General features: G+C 44.0%; 4 protein-coding genes across 4 annotated transcripts in view; 2 read left to right on the top strand and 2 right to left on the bottom strand.

The window, feature by feature from the left end:
• The window catches only part of cdk17 (cyclin dependent kinase 17), a 34,799-nt gene extending 32,815 nt beyond the window's left edge, over positions 1-1,984 (bottom strand). Inside the window, exon 1 of the mRNA XM_079183966.1 lies at positions 1,935-1,984. The gene's annotated coding sequence lies outside the window, so the exon portion shown is untranslated. The remainder of the gene's footprint in view (positions 1-1,934) is intronic.
• A 1,644-nt stretch (positions 1,985-3,628) lies between these two features.
• On the top strand, positions 3,629-8,708 carry phyh (phytanoyl-CoA 2-hydroxylase). Its single transcript, XM_079184258.1, has 9 exons — positions 3,629-3,769; positions 4,703-4,758; positions 5,152-5,262; positions 5,535-5,703; positions 6,062-6,143; positions 6,269-6,450; positions 6,549-6,698; positions 6,887-7,021; positions 7,972-8,708. The coding sequence occupies exons 1-9, from the start codon at positions 3,704-3,706 to the stop codon at positions 8,023-8,025; spliced, it is 1,005 nt and encodes a 334-aa protein (XP_079040384.1). The 5' UTR covers positions 3,629-3,703; the 3' UTR covers positions 8,026-8,708.
• Positions 8,709-11,232: 2,524 nt separating this feature from the next.
• ucmaa (upper zone of growth plate and cartilage matrix associated a) lies at positions 11,233-15,433 on the top strand. The gene is made up of 5 exons (XM_079184084.1): positions 11,233-11,348; positions 12,177-12,236; positions 12,330-12,422; positions 13,779-13,877; positions 14,975-15,433. Exons 1-5 carry the CDS (start codon positions 11,291-11,293, stop codon positions 15,061-15,063), a joined length of 399 nt encoding a protein of 132 aa, XP_079040210.1. The 5' UTR covers positions 11,233-11,290; the 3' UTR covers positions 15,064-15,433.
• Positions 15,434-16,487: 1,054 nt separating this feature from the next.
• mcm10 (minichromosome maintenance 10 replication initiation factor) lies at positions 16,488-23,114 on the bottom strand. Its single transcript, XM_079184107.1, has 18 exons — positions 23,019-23,114; positions 22,587-22,727; positions 22,204-22,500; positions 21,902-22,114; positions 21,618-21,761; positions 21,293-21,476; positions 21,000-21,165; positions 20,068-20,235; positions 19,441-19,557; positions 19,129-19,325; positions 18,917-19,011; positions 18,699-18,812; positions 17,704-18,189; positions 17,379-17,509; positions 17,071-17,184; positions 16,845-16,990; positions 16,698-16,740; positions 16,488-16,609 (listed from the first exon to the last, which is right to left on the bottom strand). The coding sequence occupies exons 2-18, from the start codon at positions 22,591-22,593 to the stop codon at positions 16,526-16,528; spliced, it is 2,706 nt and encodes a 901-aa protein (XP_079040233.1). The 5' UTR covers positions 22,594-22,727; positions 23,019-23,114; the 3' UTR covers positions 16,488-16,525.
• Between the last annotated feature and the right edge of the window lie 721 nt (positions 23,115-23,835).

Here is a 23,835-nt window from a genome sequence, read left to right as displayed (position 1 = left end):
TGCTATGAAGTCGTAGTTTCCAAGGCCAAGCCGAGACAACCCCTCACGACATCGTCGGGGTCACTTTATCAGACTTTGGAAACCTCTTCCAGAGTTATTTCTCCTCAAACCAATCACACACACACACACACCTCACAACTCAACTCTGCTAGGGGACAGTTCACTTCACTGTACCTATTCTCACCCGCCAGTCCCAGGAGAAAACGTGAGACAGAGTGTGTGTGTGTGTGTGTGTGTGTGTGTGTGTGTGTGTGTGTGTGTGTGTGTGTGTGTGTACACGTATTAACAGTACACACTCATGTTCCTGCTGTAGGCGACGTAACGCAGAGACGGATCAATACAAGCGCTGCTGTACGGCCCACAGACATGTGGAGGGGGGCTGTCAGGGTGATTACTTTTGTCCTCTGGGGGTGTATCGCTCTCACAGCCAACAGCCTAGATGTGTGAATGTGGGTCAATATCATGCACACTCACACACACACACAAATGAGCAGCCAGTTGCTCCAGATGAAGGAAGGGCAGTGGAAGTGAATCCAGGTCAAACAGGAAGCGGAAAAGAGCCCAAGTGCATCACGGACGCTTCAGTGCAAAAGTGAATGATAGGTGGTCGATATGACTGGTTATGATCTGCTGTTAAATGATACACGGGTGATATGATGCTATTATGATATTATGATATTATGATTGACTACTGTCTGTAACTAAATGAATTATGAAGCATGTTTAGAGGTTTTGAGGGATTTTAGACATCAGTTTCTCCAACAATTCACTTCATAGCTCACTGTTTCCAGGGTGACGACAGGATGGTGCGTTCGCGCTGTGTGGGATTAACCATTCTCTCAAGGTGGCTATAAAAAGCATAGCAATGTCTGGGTAATTTACAAGGAGGAAGTTGTGCACCGTTGTCCTCCAACTCGGGTTACAAATCGCATCTCGATGGCAAACAGCGGTAAAAATCATCACCAGCTAAAGTCCGCCGTTTACGAGTCATGTTAAATTCATGAACACAAATCATTTCAAAGGAGGGGATTGCAACACGCTAAAGGATGCTCTGAAGTCAGCAGGACGACATGTCTTCGAATGTTTTTTCCCCCCTTAACTGAACGTGGCACAAGCACTTCCAACAGCAGAAAAGTGAATGTTTTTAGGTTTATACTATATGTCATATCAGGGAAGAATGTGCTTTGTATACAAGCGGATAGGGGTCATCAAATATCCACATTTTCACTGTAAAAAAATGCAACTTCTCTGCTTTAAAACATGAAAGGATAATCTCACTGCATTTACTAAATACATATGATTAAGTACAGTGTGGTGAGGGCATCATGAATCTGTGTTTGTGGGCACAGATTAAGGACATTTAAAATGGCTAGAGAAGTGATATAAGATGTGTGTTGGCAGTGTTACACATTGAGTTACAGTAGGATTATTTATCTTTCTTTTTTTAGATTTGGCAATGACATTCCTGCATTATTGGTGTGAATAGGACGCCCAGAACTCACACTGATAATGCAGGGATGTTCTCCTCGCTCTAAATGTCAATAAGCAGGATGATATTTTGCGTTGGCACTCACATTATAGTCCAGCAGTTTGTGGTATTAATACAATTTAAAAGTAAATGTAAAATGAGGGGGGGAGTGGGCAATGAATACTACGTTAGGTAAACAAACCAGAATATTTGCACCCGATACAGCGAAATATGATATTTGAATTTCCAAAATACAAAAACAGCCCCAACTGCACCGTAGGTACCTGTAAAATATGATATTTATAATTAGCTGGTCCGGATGAATTATTCTCAAACTGCAGTGTTGACATGCCCACACACCCCTATTCAGTCTTCGACCTAAGCGGCCGGACGAAATGTAACGCCACGGAGTCCATTATCGGACAGACTGTGTGTTACTCACAAATGACATTTGAGTCCTTTTTACCTGCAAATGGTGAATTCCGTCGTTTCAAGCCGACTCTCCGGAGCAGCCAGGCCCGGATGCCCTCCTCCGCTTTATCCGCCCACTGAAGTAACGTTAGTCAAACACAGCTCCGTCTGTGCTCGGTTTCGGTTCCAAACGAAAAAGAAATATCCTCCGAGACACACAGAGAAATGTGAGAGGTTGGAGGACGGGGAGCTTAAGACCGAACCCCCAAAATGTCGTTCATGTGGCGGTGAAAGCAGTTTAAAGAGGCTGGAGGAGGATCTGTGTCGACAGACGAGAAGGGAGGGGTGTAAACCAACTGCCATCAAGCACAACACAGTGGTATATTATACGGCTTCCGGTAGAATTTCAGAATAAAATTATTATCAGCTGACGTCTGTCGTGTTGTATTCAAAATAAAAGTGACAAAAATAACTTTTTCTATAATATCTAGATAGTTATGAACACGCATGCATACATAGATTCTCAAGGTTGCGCTTTGACATATGTAATGGTATGACTTTGGCTTATATGATATCATTGTGTAAAGAGAAAGTCAACTTTCCGCTAATGCTTGCAAACTGCAGCTAACTTGACGAAGTTGATGGACGCAATAGGAAATGCAGATAAACGAAACAAAGGTGACTTTATTTGAATGGCTTTCTTTTCAACTGTTTCTTGTGACACATTCGCTTATAACACTGCAACAATGTAGCTTTTCAGCGGATCTATAGGACGAAACATTGTAGAAATGTTTCAAAATACAGTTTCTCCCTTGTCCCAGTCCATCTTCAATTAAATATAGAGCATGCAGCTTTTGCAACATGGATGTATTTAATTATGACAATAAAACAATAATTACAAACACACTAGTACTCATCATTTTAGAAAGACATTCAGGGTATTACACAACATGTAAAGGTTTATAAATGGCGCTCGTAGTAAATCTGTTCAGATCTACCAAATTATACTCAAAGGATTCATTATAAAATAATCCTTCAGATTATCAGATGGTGGTTTGCAGGCTGTCCATTTACAACAACATTCTAAAATTGACCGTGGACTGCATGTAAAAAGATTAACAACGAAATACATATTCAGCAAATTCATTTAAAGTTGAAAAGATGTTTGTGTGATGTTGTGAATAATTAATTTCTCCTTCTTCCTTCAATGATTGGGTTGATTGATTCATTTGAAAGGAAGAATATTAATATCTATAGCCATCATCTGAGTGAAAAACAGAAATGGGACATCGGACATAAATTGGACAGACAACCATAAGCAGAACGAGCGATTGGTTTTATTTCTGGTTGTTTGGCGCCGCCTGCTGGACAAAAGCTGCAGCGGCGACAATTAATCCAATCCTATCTTTGGTGTTACTGTCCTGTAGGGATTTACAGTGTTAATATCTCACAATAAAATAGATGTTTAAAGAGTTAGCTTACCCAAATCACAAAAACGTATTTTGACATTTAACCCCGCTATATATATATATATTTTTTTTTAAATTATTGGAGCAGGTTTTGAGATATCTATCTCTAAATCTTCTCCTGTCAAACAATTACAATTACAATGGAGGTCCATTACATTTCCTTTGTGCAGCTGTTGGCACGGACACATTGTATTCTTGAGTTGCTTGTACACACCTGTATGAGCAGCTGTCTGAAGTGTAGCCTACGTGTGAGTGCTGTCGTCACTCTGCCCCTTTGCCCCAGTCAGATCCGCTCTCTCCTGTCATCGGTGTTGTTTACCGCGGGATCACACCGGGAGAACTACCTGACTAGAACATGTCTCGGGCTGCGGAAAGACTCAGGCTGCTGATCAGTCATCTTGATCGACCACCTGGCCCGATCGTATCCTTTTTGGTTCTGCTTTGTTTATATGTGTTTGGATCATCGGGAGCGGTTAGCGGACTGCTGAGCACCTGGCGGCGGACAGCTCTGGTGGGCTAGCCCGGGGTCCCTCGGTGGACTGCAGGCCTAACATAAGTATCAATACAGGAGGCATTTACTGACTACTAGTATTGTTTATGACTATAATGCATTGGCGTCTTCCACCCAGAGGCACAGTAACAGAGCCAACGTTATTTTGAATTGAGGGGGTCGTTTCTGTAGCGTCATTATAGCCTGTCACTATAGCCGCTTTATCGGTATGTATGTTTAAAGTCGAGCAATTTAAGAGTTTGGTAATATACAGGACTGTCTCAGAAAATTAGAATATTGTGATAATCCCCATACGTGTGATTTAGTTTACTGAACCAAGCTGAGTGTTTTTCAAGGCTCAGGAAACCCTTGCAAGTGTTTCGAGTTAATTAGACGATTCAAGTGATTAGTTGAATACCCTACTAGTATACTTTTTCATGATATTCTAATATTTAGAGATAGGATATTTGAGTTTTCTTAAGCTGTAAGCCATAATCAGCAATATTAAAAGAATAAAAGGCTTGCAATATTTCAGTTGATTTGTAATGAATCCAGAATGCATGACATTTTTGTTTTTTTAATTGCATTACACAAAATAAAGAACTTTATCACAATATTCTAATTTTCTGAGACAGTCCTGTATTTAGAACTGTTACGTTAGGCTCCGACATTGTCTTTATACGCAGACAATACAACGTTATAGCTTAACAGAACTCAGGAAAGCTAACGTTAGCATGTCTGTTTAGGGTCATTCGTAAAACTTGAGTGTTTTTATCTTTAATCAATACCTTCAGTTATATACGTCGAAGGCTTTTCTATTATTTGACTTTCCACACTGTCGTTTCCTTGACCTCTTTTCTGCAGAGAGCTGCACCGACCTCAGCTCAAGCCGTCAGCTACAGCTCCCCACAGAGACTGAGGTAGGGACACACTCGCGCAGTTCTGTTGAATCAGGCTAAAGGTCACCCATACGTTTACAATGTCTATCGTTCACCTCTGACACAGTTTCCCCACGTCTCATAATGTCCCACTTTATCTGCTCATAGCAGCAGCTGGTGCATTTAGTTTCACATGTTCATGAGACAAGGACTAAACAAATCCTACTTTTTAAAAAGATTTCCAGAAAAATCTCTCATGTCCTGCTTGTGAGACTTTTTTTTTCTGAGCCAACAACTGTAAATTACTGTAAATCCAATATGACTTGAATGCAACGTTCACATAACCATTGTCTATCAGTCATTTACCGGTGTATAGGAACCTTCCACAACACAGATGCTCATATGGATGTGTGTGTTATCACTTTCTCTGGGTAGATACACCGACAATACCGACCTGCTGACCCCAGACCAGCGACTCTTCTATGAGAAAAATGGCTTCATCCTCATCAAGAATCTGGTGTCTGAAGAGGACATCGACAAGTTCAGGTGAGCATCAGAGACTCTGCCAACCACAAAGAAGAAACATTAGAGGCCTTATATAGTAGTGAAACTTTAAAACCTACCAAATATAAACATTATTGAGAACAGCAAACTCACTATGAGGCGTCTCCAAGGGTATTATATATCTGACCGACATGTACAATATCGATCCATGACTCCACAGTGAATAAATAGGTATGTTTATGATAGACCTGCAGATGTTTGCTCAGGTGATGAATGTGATCCATGTGTGTTCCTCTGCGTGTGTGTCCCTTCAGGAATGAGTTTGAACGGGTCTGTCGACAGGAAGTCAAGGTTCCCGGACTGGTGGTGATGCGGGACGTGGCAATCGTTAAGTCCGAGTTCGTTCCGGATCAGAAAGCGGTCTCCAAACTCCAGGATTTCCAGGAAGATCCTGAACTGTTCCGGTACTGCTCCTTGCCACAGGTACACACACACACACACACACACACACAAGTAGATCACGGCAGGTCTTTTTTTTCTTTTTTTTTCTCAAAACCTCTTTCAATTAATACTTGAAGATGTAGTGCTTCACAGTTTAAATATCCTTGCTTTCATGTCATTGTCAAAGTATTTGGTATTTGATACGCAGGTTTTTAAAGCCACTTTAAAGTGGTAGTATCTAAAAAACCAAAATCACATTGCACCTATTTTCCACAAACACAAAACTACATATGACAGCAGAATAAACTCCCACTTATTCTTCCTTTTCAAAAGAACTTACATTTGAAATAATTAAAACCTGAACACCGTTAAGGCAAAAACATGTGCTTTCCTATGCCAGATGCTGAAGTATGTCGAGTGTTTCACCGGACCCAACATCATGGCCATGCACACAATGCTGATCAACAAACCTCCTGATGCAGGTATGGAGCTATTCGTATTCACAACAAGCCGTTTTTTTTTGTTTATCTGGAGAAACCCTGGAAGCAACCTCAACACGGGAACTGCCGTATTAATAAGCCTCAAAAAACATCAACTGTTGTTTCAGGTAAGAAGACGTCTCGTCACCCGATGCATCAGGATCTGCACTACTTCCCGTTCCGCCCGGCCGACAGGATCGTCTGCTCTTGGACTGCGATGGAGAGAGTGGACAGGCAGAACGGCTGCCTGGTCGTCCTGCCGGGGACGCACACCAGCACGCTGCGGGAGCACGACTACCCAGAGTGGGAGGTACACACACAAACACACACACACACACACACACGTGACATTCACCATGATCGCCCGCCAGGAGGAACACACATGTGCAATGTCTCGCGTGTCCTCAGGGTGGCGTGAACAAGATGTACCACGGAGTGCGCGACTTTGACCCGACGCTCCCCAGCGTGCACCTGGAGATGGAGAAGGGCGACACCGTCTTCTTCCACCCGCTGCTGATCCACGGCTCCGGCATGAACCAGACCCGGGGCTTCCGCAAGGTACCACGCTACCCATAATGCACCTCAGACAAACTCCGTACTGCCTCTGCTCACAGGAGGATTTTTGTGTGCGCGCTCTTGTTTTTGTGATCTACAAAAAGTAAGTCATAACGGCAGATGTGATGAAAAATATACATTTTAAAGGGAAAAGTGAGTGAACGTGTGTGTTTGTGTGTGTGTGTGTCCAGGCCATATCCTGCCACTACGCCAGCGCTGACTGCTATTACATCGACGTGAAAGGAACCACGCAGGAAAACATAGAAAAGGAAGTGAAGGAAATCGCAACCAGGAAGTACGATTTGGACGACGAATTTGAATTTAAGGTCAGACGCTTACATTCGCATGACATCCATCTGCTTAAAACGTTTCCTGCTACAACCGACAACACAATCTGACATTCAGAAGGCTCGAATGCGTTTGATGCAGTTGGATTACCTCTGGATTTTTAGACATTTCACACCGTTTTACACACAATCCTACATGACCACATGAGTTTAGTCGGACAAAACACGTGAACTAGATATATGAGAATGAATGTCAGCATGTACGTTGTGGATATTTGGCTTGTAGTTTTCCAAATGTGCCCGTCGCTGCAGGCATACACGTTATGAGAGCTTCGCTCAATGAGAGGCCGGTGATGGAGACAGATATTCCTCCTAACATCACAGCCTGGTGGACGGAGGTGGGGGCCGATTTAAAAGGCTAAAGAGAATGCAGTGAGACGGGAGGAGCGGAGGGTTATAAAGTCCTGAACGAGCTCCGGATTGTTCACACAGAAGGAATACGAGAGAATGCCAGCGTGTATTTGAAAACAAAGCCAGAACGGCAGCTATCTATTTAGTGTAATCCCCTATGCGTGGGCCATGTGGTCCGTCAGCTGCCGGGCACAAGGAGAGGGATGGATTCTAAGGGAAACCAATGCAGCAGCACGACCGCCATCTGCCACCTGAACATCACCAGAATTGCAAACCGACTTCATAAATTGCAATAAACAACTGATACTAGCTGATGTCTTGTTATTTTTTATTTTTTTATTGTTGCAGAGCAACATGTATTTGGGGCGCTTGGAACCCATCGTGAGAGAAACATAGTAGCACGCTTCGTGCATTGTATCTTGCTCAAAAATAAGCGTTAATATCTCAGTAAACTGGCTGATTATCTTTGGGACATAATGTAGTTGTATAGATAACATGTTAATAGGAAACCCTTTTTCTTTTTAAGAAGGTTTGTTTTTGTCGAACTGGCCCGTAAACTCGTTTTTTTCCCGCTACAGGACACCTGGGCTTTCAAAGGCCGCCTGGTTCAAGGAGAGAGGACGTCGCTGTGAACACAGATCGACACGCTGATCGGATAAGAAGCAACGGGGCACGTTCGCACCGGCACAGGAAGTCTTCAAGGCTTCCTGTCATAAAGAAAAAAACTAATTTCTAATTATGCAATACCTAATTTGCTTTAGATCACTTACTGGTTATTTAATTGAGGCCGCGGAGTTGTGGCTCCTCGTAACATTTTGGGAATGTAATCCATGTTATTCTAAAAACAGGAAATAGTTTTTCAATAGAAAATGTCAGTTACCCAGTAAATCACTACAGTGTCATGCAGCATGAAGGTGATGAGCACACCTGCTGCTACGTGCAACATGCAGTTTAATTCAACAAAACCTTCACGGAAAGGGAAGTTGGCGATGATTTATGGGATGTTGATTAAGAAAAGTAAGCATATTGTGAGTGACAGAGAGGTAGAGCGAGCTTTAGAGAGAGAGACAAAGCAGAGAGAGCGAGAGAGAGAGAATAATGAAAGCTGTATTTAAGCAGAAATGTGTGAATGATCAGTGTTGATTGTAGCTCTTGTTAATTAACCCAAACAGAGGCCTTGAACAAGTACTGCCTTATAAATGTATTGACGTGTTAATGTCCGTGTGATGATGAATGTTTGTTTCCTACAATCTTCCTGTGGCAAATGTATTTTAATAACATTAATAATAAAAATGAAAGCTATATTAATTATCAATGAGACCTGGTTTAATTTCCTTTTAAAGCTTCAGACACAGAAACACACACTTCTATAACAGTCGGTTATCTCATACGATTATAAGCGACATTAACACCTTATTTATACATTACATACAATACTTTATGATGTATGTAAATATGTAGATTATGTTTAAACAAGTGAGTGAAGGGTCTACGATGCAGAAACTGTTGCTCATTAACATTTTAAACCAACGAGAGAAAGAGGCTGCATTCAGGGACAGCGTGCTCCCATTGGTTTATGATTTAGTTATACATTTATTGATTGATTTATCAGGAGAAATCTCATTTGTCCAAGTGATAAATACCCCGCGTGAACTCTGGTCGCATCTCTGGTGAGATTGTAAATCACGTAACCAGAGAGGGGAACTCCAAACCACAAAGGATTATGGGTACGAGGCTCAGAAAGATGAGCAGAACAAAATGAAGTCACATCAGATAAGACTGGTCTTATCCACACTCTACACCAGGGGTGTCAAACTCATTGTTGCTCTGGGGCCGCATCGGCATCATGGTTGCCCCCAAAGGGCCGGTTGTCGGGGGGGGGGGGGTGCTGCTGCTCCTTCGTCGTCGTCGTCGGCGGGGGGGGGGGGGGGCTGCTGCTGCCACATACGCTGGTGGAGGTGTGTGCGCGCGGATCGGGGAGGAGCTCCGCCGTGCGCGATTTCCATTTTTTTTTTTTTTGCTGGTAGATTCGCGGGCCACATAAAATGACGTGGCGGGCCGGATCCGGCCCGCGGGCCGTATGTTTGACACCCCTGCTCTACACCATCTACAAGAGTCAAGATTTGCAGTGAATCTCAGGTCACAATAACGCAAACATGTTACATCCGCGTGACTTTTTTCAAAGCTCTAATTGGCCTGGATTTGGGCGGCAGCAGCAACCTGAACAAATCACATTCCAAAAGATCAAAACAACTTTCACGTTTCAGAATTGGCCTGCTCAATTTGCCTTCCATAGTAAATCATTCATGCGGCTCTATAGGTGCATCAGAGAAAGTAGCTTGACACTGACCGACGGTCTCGGGGGGGATTTGGCTGTTTTTCAGACGGAGGCCCGGTTATATCCTGGCTCCCCGTGCTGGAACCCCCTGATCCAGGAGAGCTAAACAGCGTCTGTGTTCAAACCCGGCGGGAAGCTCTCAGCTCTTTCATTCAGAAATGCAGGAAATTCATTCACATGCAGGAGAGCTGAAATGTGGAGGCTTTGTCACAGTCGGCACTAAAGCAGGTGGTAAACTGACATGCATATGAACCATGCAGTCTATGCTATGGACAAACACCAAATTAGCAGAAGCAAACTTGTGCACATTTACACACACACCTATGCAACATATGCACACACGCATATGAAAACACACATGCATATTCATGTGAACGTACAAATGCACACGCAGCAAAATAAGTCTCTCTAACTGCAAGCTCATTTACTGTGACATTTTTCCCAAACTGCAGATCTGATGTCGTTTTCAGAGGGCAGAGGGAGAGGCCAGTCGTCTCTGCCCAGTTTCCTACGGAGGAAACACATACCACATTTTACTACATCACACACACACACACACACACAGTCAGAGGAAAGATCCATGGCAGCTCGTGCACTTTGCATCCCTCGCTTGAAGCGAAATTCCTCTGCTGCAGTTCCATAGCTCGCAGCATAGTGTAGCGTTAACCACAGCTCAGTGCAATGCTAAAAACCTGAGATCATTCACACCGGGAATGATAATGAACGGGTCCGCTGCAGCTTCAAGATGCTACCTGCACACACTCTGCCTGCCTCACTGGCTAGCTAAAAGCCGCCACTGTGCACTGCGTTCACACGGCGATTACCGCTGATAATGTCGTCCCGAAGCAGCAGTGCAGTGCCCTCCCTCCGTTCCCCCTCCGGTGAACGCCGCGTCAGCTCCGTCAGCACTGTTGCCGTTGTTGGCACCGTTAGCTGCCAGCTGCCGCCTCGGGCCGTCGCCATGTTGAGAGCCGCGTGGAGACAATCCCTCAATCATAGGTTAATGCTCCGAATGATGCAAATCAAATACACAAAAACAAAACGTTTTGTCTAAAGGACCGCTATCGTGAGTTCTGTTTGAACTTGATCCTAAAGGCACCAAAGGGCGATTGACATCCGGGACGAATCTTGGATAACTGATTGGCTGGTGGTGAGAGATGTGTCCTCATTCATGTCAGCTCATCCACCCATAATTTGCCAGCATGTGACACAAGATTCATAAACACTGGACCAAAGAGATGCATCTCAAAGCTAACAAACATACAGGAAACATTTCACATTATTTTATGTCCTTGTCCTCTTTCTTTAAAAAAAAGGCACTTTACACATACTATGGTTTTCCGTTCTGCTGCCCTCTTCTTTTTTTTAACTCACCTCACCTCATTTCTTCTTCTTCTTCTTCTTTTCCTTTGGGCAACTGGTATTCCAGCAGCCTCCTTCCCTTCCCTTCCCCTTTCTCCTCCCACTCTCTTCCACTCTCCCACCTTCCTCATCATTCCCAGCTCAGTTCATCTAAGTGTGCGTTAAGTCCACTGTAGTTCTTGCTTTTCTCTCTCAAGATGTCCTGGACTCGAGTTTTCGTGCTCTCTTTGCTCACCACCCTCCTCATCCTCACCTGTGAGTACCTTGTCTGGGTGGCTGGGGGGAAAGTATTTTTATGGGGGGGGTTATACATCACCCTTGGGGCGAGAAGCAGAAAAGTTTTGAGGATATAAAGTGCTGATATGTGAGGTCCGTTAGTATGGAAAAGAAAACTTAAATCTAGTATTTTGTTGCCTTGAGCATGATTATTTTTGTATGTATCAGAGTTTGAATCCGTCAAAGTAGATTTTAAATTCCATATATATTTTCGAATTTCAGCTTAATATTTGCAATTTGGGGATCAGTGTGAATCAACTTGTAAAGTTGTAAAAGTAAAAAAATAAAAAATAATGCTGATTGTTTAATTGAATTGGCGGATATTTGCATCAACGTTTTAAGTCAATCAAAGTGATAACTGTTAGATGGATTAGCCAAACAAGATATTTGACGGTTTACAGTCGTTAAAACGCAAAACTTCGATCTATTGGTGACATCAGAGGTCCGCCTGTAATGATAATAATCTTGTGTGATGTTATTTCTGTATTGCATGTATTTTGGTTTCTAACTGTAAACTGTAGTGCAGTAACTTGTAGAGGACAATTTAGAATCATTTTTGGCCCAAATATTAAACACGGGTTAAAATAAGAAATAGGGGGCTAGAAAGCTTTATGTAAATGTCATAATCTAGTGCTTCTGCACAGAAGTTTGGAGTTTATTCCGTATATAAGTGAGGTTTTCATTGTCCGCTTTATCATAGAGATAAAGAAATAAGAACATGTCTGAATTCTCAGTTTCCAGCTCTTTATGCCAAATGCATGCTTTGGTGCAAAGACAGGAAATGATCATTGCTCCTTCTCCGCACAGTTTCCAGTGTGGTGAGAAGCGCGGCGGTGCGGGACGACTCAAAAGCAGCCGACCCTAAAGGTGACACTTCTCCAAGCCTTTTAGCTATTTCAAATGACCTCGCTCCACATTTCCTCCCTGCGTGACCTTCACCTTCTGACCTCTGACCTTTAGGCGCAGCGCGGCAAGTGTTCGTGCCCGAGTCGGACGCCTCCAACTTCTTCAAGCGCCGCGGCCGCCGCTCAACCCGACACTATGAGCTGCAAGGCAAGTTCTTCGATATCTATCTATCTATTGGTTTGTAGTTCCGAGGATGACGTGGTTCGAGGTTTTGACTGCAAGCTGCAAAGATTCAGGAGAGAAATAGAAAGAGAGTAGTGGAAACTCAAGCAGGTGTTCTGACATACACACACACACACACACACACAGACACACACACCCTTGAGGCTGCAGAAGGAGTCACAGGGTAGTATGGAGCAGGCTCCCCCTCTCTCAGTTTTCTCGGCACAATAAGCTCATTCTTCCGCTGCCACTTCAAACCAAATGAACAAACACACGGATGAGAGGCGTTCCAGGCCAAAGCGGCAAACACACAGCAACTCGTTATCGTACTCTAGCATCCAAAATATCCAAACAGGATTCCTGTCTTCCTTTAAAGCACAAAAATGGCCGGACTTGGCGTATATGCTGCCGACAACGGCGCTCGTATTTACAGTCAAGTATGTTAATTCAATTCTCTTCTGCTCGCCCATCAGAGCACCAAACGGGGCCTCGGCTCTGGACTAACAGGCCCACATTCTCGGAACAATAATAAAACTCTTATGTCCTCTTGCCAGGACGGTTCATGAGAAAGCTGAGGGGACAGCCGAGCAACTGGAAGGACTTTTTTTTATTTTGCCAGACAGTGATGCACAGATTGTGTAGGCCCTCGGTCTATACTGAAAATAGACTGTTGTGGTTTGTCAGCCAATTTCATGATTTCATACAATCAGTTTAACCTCATAGACTAAGAGGAAAATAGAATTCCCCTCCTTGCTGCATTGCTCCATTATTAAAAGGACAATCAGGTATATGCAATATTTCCAACAGATGTTGGATGATTGCATAACCAAGTGTGTCTTCAGGGCAGTTTTCTAATAGCTGTTTTTTTTTTTTCCAAACTTCCCATGTGTTTCATATCTTTCCTTCAGCTCGTGATCTCTTATTCTGAGGTCAAGGCGAGAGTTTAAGGAAAGAGAAAAGGACATATTGAAAGTTCTAATCACAGTGAGTCTCATGCTCTAACATCAGCATCTATGTTCAATATTAGTAGGCTTAATGCTAATGAGAAAATATAACATGGATATATTTCAGGTCTGGTCTCAACTCTCATCAAAGTAAGCAACGCCATTAATCCAATACTTATTGGAGATATTGAGATATTTCACAGGACAAGTGAAAACTCTGAGCTGCTGGTGAGACTCGAGTGGAAGGTGGCCATTAGGGCTCATCCTCTGGGAGCGTGAATGTTTGTACGGAATGTAATGTCAAGCTGTAGAGATATATATATATATATATCAATCTGGACTAAAGTGGCATACTGACCTTCATCCATCAGTATCCTTTCCTTTCTTCTCCCCACAGCCGAGCAGAAGGTCAGGCTTTCCATGAACGAGCGGAGGAGGGAGTACAACGAGGAGCAAAGGGATGAGTATGACAACTACATCAAGGAGGTGCACGACGGTGAGACCCTGGATTCCTCTCAACCCCGTTTTACCTCAAATTAAGAGTACAGCCAATGACAAACAAAAGCAGAAATGAATAGAGAAAAAAGAACCCTGCTTCAAATCCTCATTTTCACCCCTTCCACAGACGACTAATAACACATTTGACATTATTTGCACTGAAGGAAACAGAAAGATCGAGCACATAGACCTGGGATCAGTAAACACATCTTTTTGCGAAAAACCTGAGATTTACTTGAATGCCAGTTGTCACGAGAGGACTCACTGGGGAGAACACAGCGAGGGAAGGCCGAGTTTGGATCTTGAACGAAACCTCTCGGCACCCACGAGTCTGGACCACAGCGGAGAGACCAAAATCAAAGCGTCCATTTGTGGTCGACCCCGAGCCGACAATTGTACTTGCGGCTGGCTGTCCGGTGTGATATAGTTGCAGTGACCGTTTCTAAACTAAGAACTGCGAACACATAGAGATGGGGTTTTAAGATACACAGTGTTTTGGGTGGTTTAGGAGAAGAATAAGATCTCCACCAGGCCACAGAACACACTACGGTTCCGTAGAAACCGGCTTATTGGTCATATAAGAGCATAAATGTCAAAACACTTTCTTCTCACATTGTTGGCTCTTTATGCTGCATTTACACGTTGTCTTTGTATCTGTAGCGAGTCATTAACAAGTGGAAACCAGACTCAAACAAACTGCATTCACGAGCTGAATTCATTGAATTAGTGTTCAAATTTGGATATAGGTGTAACTGCCAGCGATGGTGGCTTTGCTGCCGCTTTGTCAGCGGTTTGTTGACGCCGTTGTAGTTGGTTTCAGAGAGTGGGAGATATCATAGCGAACAGAAATCCCTGATAACTCCTACCTGGATGTTTGCGTTCTCAGTGATAATGTGTGTATGTGGTGTTGTTGGCTGGAAAATCTAATTATACATTATTTTATAAAGCTCCGTAAAGCAGAGGTGAAGTGCAAAGTCCGGTGACAATTCCCCCCAAAACTGATCCCTGTCACATATCAGCAGTCATGTGATCCTTTGGTATTTAAATTGTTTTTTTTAAATTATAGCCACTTTAATTCAATTGTTTTATCCACAGAGCAAAACGAGAGATCGAGGGAGATTAATGAGCAGCTGCGAGAGTATCACTACGACGGCCACCAACCTCGCTACTACTGGTTCCACTGAGCGTACGGCCGCATGGAGGCCCCTCTGGCCCCTCTCACCGGAGCCAGCGCTGCCATCACCTCTACCATAGGGGCCTCCTGACACTTTGAGAGCCAGTGCTAAAGTTATGTCCGGATCTTTTTCTTACCTTTCTCTACCAATGCTTTCCTTTTAAAAAAAATAATAAAATCCCTAAATTGTGCAATATGTCTCCACATCAAACTGTAACATGTATTAAAAGTGCAGTTTGGGTATTATAAGCTAAACTTGATCATAAATGGAGGCTCTATGTTTTGCTTGTTTTTACGGCCTTCTTTTTTTTTTTTTTTACATGTACATACAAGCTACACAATGTCCTGTTATGTCAGCCTGTGGCATTAGCAGCAATAAATCAACCTCGTACATTAACAATTGACATTGATTGTAGCTTTCTTTTAGCAAAAAGAAAAACTGACTATAAGTCAAAATGGACAAATTTATGAGGGTGAGTTTCCTGATTCCCAGACCACTGATGTGTTTTAACTCACTCTAGCACTGTCTGGTATTTGGAGTATTCAGAGGGAGGGAGGCGGTGTGGAATAAAAGAGAAGATGAGGTGAGCTGCAGAAGTCATCAGGCTAAAACCAATTCCACATTCCAGAGTGGAAACAGGAGACGCAATCGTGGCAGAGGAGAGACAGAGTGAAAAAAGCCCAGCAGTGATAATGACAGCAAACAAAACCCTAAAAACTTGGCGTGTCACTCCGCACTTACTGACCACATCACAAATCCTGACTTTATCTCTCAACTGTGATCCCAGCTCAGTCCTTTCCTGTTCGAGGCTATGCGGGTTGGCTCGCAGACTTGTGAGCGCCACCTGGCCTCAGCAGTCATCACTATAACACATGGAGTGTTTGTGTCCTGATGCAGGAGACTGGTTCTGTCCCTATGAAAAACAAGTGCAGCTAGGGTGTAAAGCTTTATCTAACATGTTTAAGGCAGGACTTCTTCCCTTTAAGATTAGATTTTCGGTCTATCTATTGTAGGTTACCTACCCTTAATGAAATGTCCGCTCTCATTCAGATCACATTGCTGTATGGTGTCACTCAGTTTGGATTTTCTGTTGATTACGTTTTAACTTCTTATACCGTTAAGTGGAACTATTTTCTTGTCATTCCTCAAAGCTGAAGATGGTTTTACGTTTCAGGTTGTATCTAAAAAGGACGGGACCTTTTCACAGCTGACCCTTTAGCTTGTCATAGCAGGAAAAGAACAGCGGGTTACTAATAACTAATACTAACAATATTAGTTTGCTCAGCTTCTCAGAAACAGACACTTGACACGAAACGTATCGCTTTAATCAGCTTATATAAAGTGTATTCAATAAAAATCACAGACATTCAAATCTACATAATCAATGACACAACATCAAACTGTAAAATCATAATTCATACAAATGCAAAATTGCTACTGAGACATAAATTAGGTAGAAATCCTGGTGCCGTCACTTCATGCTGTTGAGGAACTTGCCGTGCTCCTCTCCTCGAGGCTGGAGGAGCTCTCCGCCGATCTTTGGTCCCCTTTTCTCCTGCAATAAAAACACCGTGGAGAGGAACATCAGCTCTGCTTTCTTTCTCAACACGAGAGGTGAACTGTGAGTCAGAGAGACATCTTACCTTCAGCATCCCATCACGCTCCCATTTAAACAGACCGCAGTTACTGAAATGGTAATAGATCAGTTATAACGTGCACGTTATTAAACTGAAACGGTATCGAAAGGCGTCAGAGAGACATGACAAGAGCTCTGGGAAACAGATATTAACCTGCAGTGTTTGTTCGGCAGTCTGTCCAGAGCGATGGCTCTCTGTCCACAGGGACACTTGAAGAAACGTTTGGTGGCATCGTGCCACCGCAGGTTATGACTCTCCTCCACACAACGGTCTGCCGGCTTGAAGTAGGTATAACCACACTGGAGGGAAAGGAACATGGTCCGAGTGACATAGAAATCTCATGAACGTTCATGTATTTATACATATCTGAACTCAGTACCTTTTTACAGGACACAGCACGACACTTCATCTCCCTGATGCCCTTCATCTTCTCCTCCATCTGCTCCTTCTTCACGAGCGGATCGAAGTAGCGCTCCTGCACTTGGTACTCCGCCTGAGAGAGAGAGAGAGGAGATTCAGAAGGAAAGGTCTTTAGTTCAGACACACTTAACAGTGTTTTACTCGTAGATAATACGATTGCGAGATCAGATCTGCCGTATATCTACGCGCAACAGCTGTAAATTCAAAAACGGGCAAAGTAAAACAAGTCCTAACGGATGCACATGGTTAAGTTCCAGCTCGTCGTACCGCCTGTAGTGCAGCGTCGTGGCGAGATTTGGCCTTGAGGATCTTTTGAAACTCCTCTGACTGGATGTAGAGGAGCTGTTCTCGCTTCTTCTTCTGAGCCGGTTCCTCTTCCTCAACACCGGACGATTCGCCTGCGCAGGAAGTAAGAGGACATGTTATAACAAGCAACAAATAAGTCGTTTTGTATACGATTTAAATGCAGAATTCTGCATTTTACTAATCAAATCAAGAGATTACATTTCTTCACATTCATTGGTGAGATCTCAGAGTTTCTTATGTGAACTTCTACCGAGTGCAATAACTAAGATGGCTCTTCACTGCGTACCATTGGGTGAGGTGAGATTCTTCTCCACTCGGGCGCTGATCTCGCCGTCGTTACTCCTCTTCCTCTTCACAGCGTTGGGGTCTTCCTTTTTGAGCCCCGTCCCTTTGACTTTCAGCCTCCTCAGAGCGGCCAGCTTGGCGGCTGATAGGCTGAGAGCGCTGGGGGCGGGCTCCGCCGGTGGCGGGCTGTTCTCAAAGAAGAGGATGTCCTCGCCGTCAGAGAAGCCTCGGCCCAGGGTGGGGCCGTGGGGGGCCGCGGGGCTTTGCGTGGCCTTGGGGACCTCGGAGGCTGCTTTCGGGGACGTCAGACCATCCCGGCCCAGCGAGGACGACGCCCCGGGTCTGGGCCCAGCTGAGCTCTGCGGCACCTTCTTCTGGATCTCGTCAGCCCGCCGCCGCCGGTTCTGCAGAAACTCCCGCTGCCTCTGCTTCTGCTGCTTCAGCAGGTCTGAGGCTGAGATGGACTGAAGTGGAGCTGAAGCTGCATCTTTGGAGACGGAAGATGTATAACGGGGTTAATAAAAGGGTGGGGGGGCGGAGTTGAATATTGAAAAGGGAAATTAATATCACTGGAGATCGTCTGAAATGGTTGTTTGAAAAAGAGACCTTCAAACTAGCAACATATTTAAGGAATACATGAGAGTTCAGCAAGAAAACTTAGGATCAATACTGGCAGGTTGATAAGTATTGTTATCAATTCGGCGTTGGTGTTGTTCCGTCTGCCTCTCCAAACTGGGAGCGCGCTGACCTCCAGTTCAGTTACTGTATGTAAAAGACCGACTATAAGGATGTGTATGTACTTTATACGTAGCAGCATCATCACGCAGAAACCTACGTCAGGTAGAGTTTTTAGAAATGCTTCTACTGAGTGATATAAAAACCTAAAAGAAAAACCACAAAAATATAAAAAAATATTAATGGACCTGCCTTTTAAAAATAAATACTTCATTAATTCATAGCTAGAGCAGTAAAAGGCACAGGGATGTTTCCAGGTACCTGATTGGCTGCCATGTATTAAGTGCTTCTTCAGCTGCAGAGCTCCGGGTGTTGGCGCCGACAACAGGCTCTTAAATTCACTTGAACAACCCGCAACTTCACCGGACTGCATCGCTAATAACATAAACAAAAACAAAATCAGGTCAACCGACAGTCTTGAAGTTTGTGCATACGAGTGTGTGTGTGTGTGTGTGTGTAAGAGCCTGATCAGTGCTTACCCAGCCTCTTGGCCTGATTGACGAGCTGAGCAGAGCCTTTCACAAACAGCTTGTCCAGAGTCTTCCGGACGGGTTTGTTCGGTTTGGACGCCGTTCTGCAACACACAGACCCCGTTACTGAAAATGTCGGGCAGCTCAGATTCTACCCAGTTCCCCACTGTGCTCCCGGCGACGGAGGTTGCAGTTAGCATTGCTCGCAGTGCTTGACTCACAGCGACGAGGCGCAGGCGGCTGAGGACACGCCGCCGTAGTAGAAGCCGTCCTGACACAGCCGATCTCTCAGGTTGCCGCCCTTCACCTTCAACTTGTTGGGAGCTTTGCCCGAAAACGCCGACTGCAGCTCGGACCTCTTCGCGCTCATCTGCTTGTACTGGGCCTTGACGTGATACTGGCAGAACTGGCACTCAAACTGTGAACGAACAGCCACACAGAGACCGTAAGACATGGTGGGAACACCGACCCCTGAGTGGGAATATGGATCTGAAAGTAAGGTTGATCCATTTCGCAGGGGAAGATGGACCCACCATGTTGACGAGCTGAGAGCAGGGGTCTCCGTTCTTCTTCATGGCCGTGCAGGTGCCGTAGTCCTGAGCTTCACCCATCAGCAGCACCTTCTGGGGGTTGTCCACCGTCAGGCTCACCTGCACACGTTCAAAACGAGTTTTTATCTTTCAGGAAGGGGAATCTGCTTAGAGTGGTGACGAGTGATGTCCAATCAAAACACAAAGTGGAACAAATGTCTTAACAACAAACAAACCAGCTCTTTTCTTGTGTTGTCTCTCTGTTATATTTATTCAAATGTCTTCTACTTCTGACAGGGACTCATGATGCTCTTCTATTTGTTTTATAGATTTGTAACTTGTTGTCATTATTTTCCTCCGTTACAACTAGTCAATGAATCAACGAGTTGAACGTCGGAATTTTTGTTTCACGCTTTTTCAAACAAAACCGCAAAAATAATTAATAATTTTTTAAAAGCTCTGCAGCTGGGAATCTGTTTTATATCATTGTACATTTCTGTAAAAAATGTAAATGGACTTATATATTTTATAGACCAAATGATTAATAAACAGAGAAACAATCAGCAGATGAATCAATTATGAAAATAAACATTTGGCCGTCCTCTCTTCTGGACGTATAACACAGCTCACCCCGTCATACCCGTCCTTCTGCTTCATGGGGTTCGGGTTTAGGACTCCGATGACGGTGCCCGGCTCCGTCTTCCAGTGCTCTCTGTGGACTTCGCCGAACAGCAGCAGAGACACAAACACTTCCAGGTTATGGAGGTCGTTCAGTTTCCAGATGCTGAAGGTTTTGCCCTGCGGAGAGGAAGCGCTCAGTCAACAATAGCAGCGGCCGAGTAGGTGCATGCATCCACTTGTTCATGCATCCACGCGTTCATGCATCCACGGACACCTGAATGACCGACATAGTGAGCTCGCGGGTAGAAAATATGACAGGACTCATTGTTTCCAACACATAAGACGTTACCGGTCTGAGCTACAAAATTCAGCAACTCAACATTACCCACTCAGTACTTAGTATTTTACAGTGAATTTATTACAATGAAATATTTTTGTGTTAAATGCTTTCGACAGTACATTTATGTGAGCTTCTGCGTCACTGCTCTTAAATGTACCTTCACATACCTCGCCATTATTTATAATCATTTTATCCAACGGTTCATTTTTTTTAACTGTAATCTAATATACATTCTGGCATTTCTACATTTACGCGGCATCAATAGTATGTTCGAAACCAATTTTGCACAGAGCCCGTTAATGAAGTGCATTGGCTATGAGTCTATAACAGAGACGTGTCTCTATGGAATGAAACGAAGCCTTAATGATCAAGTGAAGCATTCAACAGAACTGAAGGTTGGTGGGGATGTCGCCGTATCCTTACTTCACAAAATCACAATAAATTGCAAAATAGCAGAGCTCCGCGAGAACAAAAATACTCTGTATTATTGTTGTGTATGATAGCATCCAGTTTTCTTGAAATGAAGACAAATGCGTGCGATTTATAGCCATTTACACATCAGGGTCACAACCAGGGATGGGAGGTTTAAGCATAGACCTACACTGCTGTTGCTTTGTGGTGTGACCTTGTGGACCAGCACAGCGAAGGTCACCCAGTCGCTATCCTCCAGCTTCTCCCGAGCCATACGCTCAGGCACCTGTGACAGACGGATCAGACGGCGGTCGGCCATCTTGCGGTCCATCTCGCATGAGGAAACGCGCGGTTTTCTGAAACGAAAGTGAGCCCAGATTCAGACGGAAACACCGGATTTGTTTGTGTGTACGAGACACAAATTTGGCCTCTCAGCTGCTGATGTTTAATTTGAAAAAGTCAGCATTTCTTCAGTGTCCTCACCTGAGCCGCAGTCCTGAGTATTTCTCAACACCCACATCTTTAGGAATGGGAGGAAGAGAAGACGGTTTGGGCGTTCCTGTCGATGCAGCTGGAGGTGAACGCAGAGGATTGCAAACCTTGCTGGTGCTCTCTACTGGCAGGAAGGTGCCGCCCATCTTTATCTCCATCAGTGGACCTCTGTCTTCTGATGAGGCAACAGTGACGAAAATACACTCAAATACACGCACAAGTAGCATCTTCTTTAACAGAAATACACCCCGACTTCCAATGACAAAACTCAGTAACTCTGGTTTTCGTCAACGGACTGCGTGAGGATAAGTTGTACCTGGCGATGTGCTGGGTTTGGTGTGGTGAGCTACCCTGGGTTTGCGTTTGAAGGAGTCAGCATTGTTCAGCTGATCAAAAAAGTCAGCGGACTCCTGGAGCTTCACACCTCCTCCTCTGACTGGAGTGGATGAAGATGCTGCTGCTGTCAGAAGACAAGAAAAACAATCAACTCTTGTTGTTTTTTGTCTTTATCAATGTATTATGTACATTATATGTAAAAACATGGCCAGTGGACTTCAGAATGCGTCTACTGCTGTGGCTGGTGAACAACAACATGTTTACCTGCTTGTGTCTTGGCCTTCTGCGTGGTAGAAGCCGGTTTGGTCTGTTTGGAGGTCGGCTGTCGAGTGGGTGTCGGTTTGGGTGTCATTGGTTTGGGACCAGCCGAGCTCCCTGCAGTCAGGACCGGAGTGGGCGATGAGGGGGGAACCTTCTGGCTTGCTTCCAGCTGCTGCTGCAACCGCTGCATCTGCTCCTGCATGCGCCTCAGCTCGTCTGAGGAAGGCAGACATTTAAAGATTGTGAATACACACGTTGTCCAGCAACTAGAAGCAGATTAGAGGGGAGAGATCAGCGGCACACACCTTGTAAATCCTCCTTGGACCTGTCCAGGCTCTCGCAGGCTTCTCCACCACTTCCTTTTTTTTTAGCCTCTTTCTCTTCATTTTCAATGTCATCCACCTCCCCGAAGAGATCCGACAAGGCATCCTCGGCCCCCACATCTGGCCCTTCCTCCTCGACACCCTCTTTGTACTCTTCCTCATCATTGTCGGCGTCAAACAGGCCGTCCAAGTCGTCTGCCTGCTCCTGAGCGCCCCGTTCTTCTCCGACTCCCTCACTCTCAGCCAGCAGCGCCGTCAACATGTCCAGATCATCTTCACCTGGACAGACAAGACATTAGCTGACTTCTGTTTTGACCTGTTTAAGAGGCTCTAATTTAAGGTGTTTTGAATCCCGTGATACTCACTGTCCATTTTAGAGATGTTAGTAGTGGTGCTGATTTCAGATGAGCTGTTGACCTACAAGAAGGCGTCTGCCTTGTGTTCTGATTGTGTGAAGTGAAGGAAAGGCTACTTTGGCAGCTCTTATAATAACATGAATTGTAGACCTGAGAAAACAAACAGACATCTGAATGACTGGACTGCTTTCTCTCTAAAAAACAAGAGTTTGAAATATAACTTTAGCACTTTCAATGTTCCAGTGAACTGTTCCAAGACAGTCTCAGCTTTAAAGTAGAACTGAACGGTCAGACAGTTCAACATTTAATATGGTTGACAGCTACTGAGTCATAAAGGATATTTGGAGTTATGAATACCGAGTAACAAAATTAAACGTTCATCAAATATTTTATTTAAAATGTAACTTTCCATCTATGTATTTGTTGAGACAGCGAACTTACCTCAGGTGTTGCAGCTTTGTGTCCTTTTCTAGCTCTAATGCCACTTTGACGGAGTTTACAACTACGTCCAACCTGTCAATATGTTGTTTGTTTACCAATAATCAGCAAAACGCGCGAGGTTGGTAATGTACAAGTCAGAAGTTATATATATATTTTTAAATAATACATTTCTTGTACTCTCCACAACCATAACTCGGAGCGAGGGAGAAAATCTAAACTGGCGCTAAACGAAGGACCCCTCTGTGTTGTTGAAAATCTAGTAGCTGCCCAAAGATCTGCCTAACTGAAAAAAAGGTTTCCATCTCGTAGAAAGGCTTTTAAGGATTTAATTCACTCCCAAAAAATATTTATTTTTGGGAGATAAACAATATATGAAACAAGATATTTTTCCGCTGATATTGGTTTTGTTGCACTATGTGTCTGTGAGGAATTCAGGAACCTTGAAGGCCTGTTTATAAAACTGAGGCCCTGCTTGCGGATAGAGATATCCGGCCATCTGGATAACTGACAGTGTGGGTGATGTGAATCTGGTTTGTTTGGCTTTTGCTTGTTTCTTTCTTTGCCTCTCCCTCTATTTCATTGGTAAATGACACTTGCCGTTGCTTGCGTCTGTCTGTCTATGTCTACTTCTTTGAATTGGACACAGTTAAGTATTTTTCCATGTAGCAATTTTTCATATTTGAATATGTTGCATATTTGTCTGTTAACATGATATGCACCACCAAAGTCCATTAGAACCAAAATGGTAGGGGTCCTGAGTTAAAATCTAGTTTTAATGGCCTTTATTATTTCAGATTTGGGCCTCCTACTGAGTTAA

The sequence above is a fragment of the Pholis gunnellus genome (assembly GCF_910591455.1).
Source record: "Pholis gunnellus genome assembly, chromosome: 22".
Lineage (NCBI taxonomy): Eukaryota > Metazoa > Chordata > Actinopteri > Perciformes > Pholidae > Pholis > Pholis gunnellus.
This window is presented reverse-complemented; position numbering and strand designations above follow the sequence as displayed.

What these genes read in the sequence shown, in the direction of transcription:
- phyh (XM_079184258.1), top strand. Translation starts at nt 3,704, where the DNA reads ATGTCTCGGGCTGCGGAAAGACTCAGGCTGCTGATCAGTCATCTTGAT. An exon ending in AGCTCCCCACAGAGACTGAG is followed by an intron (nt 4,759 to 5,151) that starts GTAGGGACACAC and finishes TTCTCTGGGTAG; the next exon opens with ATACACCGACAATACCGACC. An exon ending in CAACAAACCTCCTGATGCAG is followed by an intron (nt 6,144 to 6,268) that starts GTATGGAGCTAT and finishes CTGTTGTTTCAG; the next exon opens with GTAAGAAGACGTCTCGTCAC.
- ucmaa (XM_079184084.1), top strand. Translation starts at nt 11,291, where the DNA reads ATGTCCTGGACTCGAGTTTTCGTGCTCTCTTTGCTCACCACCCTCCTC. An exon ending in AAAAGCAGCCGACCCTAAAG is followed by an intron (nt 12,237 to 12,329) that starts GTGACACTTCTC and finishes TCTGACCTTTAG; the next exon opens with GCGCAGCGCGGCAAGTGTTC. An exon ending in CCGACACTATGAGCTGCAAG is followed by an intron (nt 12,423 to 13,778) that starts GCAAGTTCTTCG and finishes TTCTCCCCACAG; the next exon opens with CCGAGCAGAAGGTCAGGCTT.
- mcm10 (XM_079184107.1), bottom strand. An exon ending in CAAACCCAGCACATCGCCAG is followed by an intron (nt 21,477 to 21,617) that starts GTACAACTTATC and finishes TTGCCTCATCAG; the next exon opens with AAGACAGAGGTCCACTGATG. An exon ending in GTGCTGTGTCCTGTAAAAAG is followed by an intron (nt 16,991 to 17,070) that starts GTACTGAGTTCA and finishes CTTTCCCTCCAG; the next exon opens with TGTGGTTATACCTACTTCAA.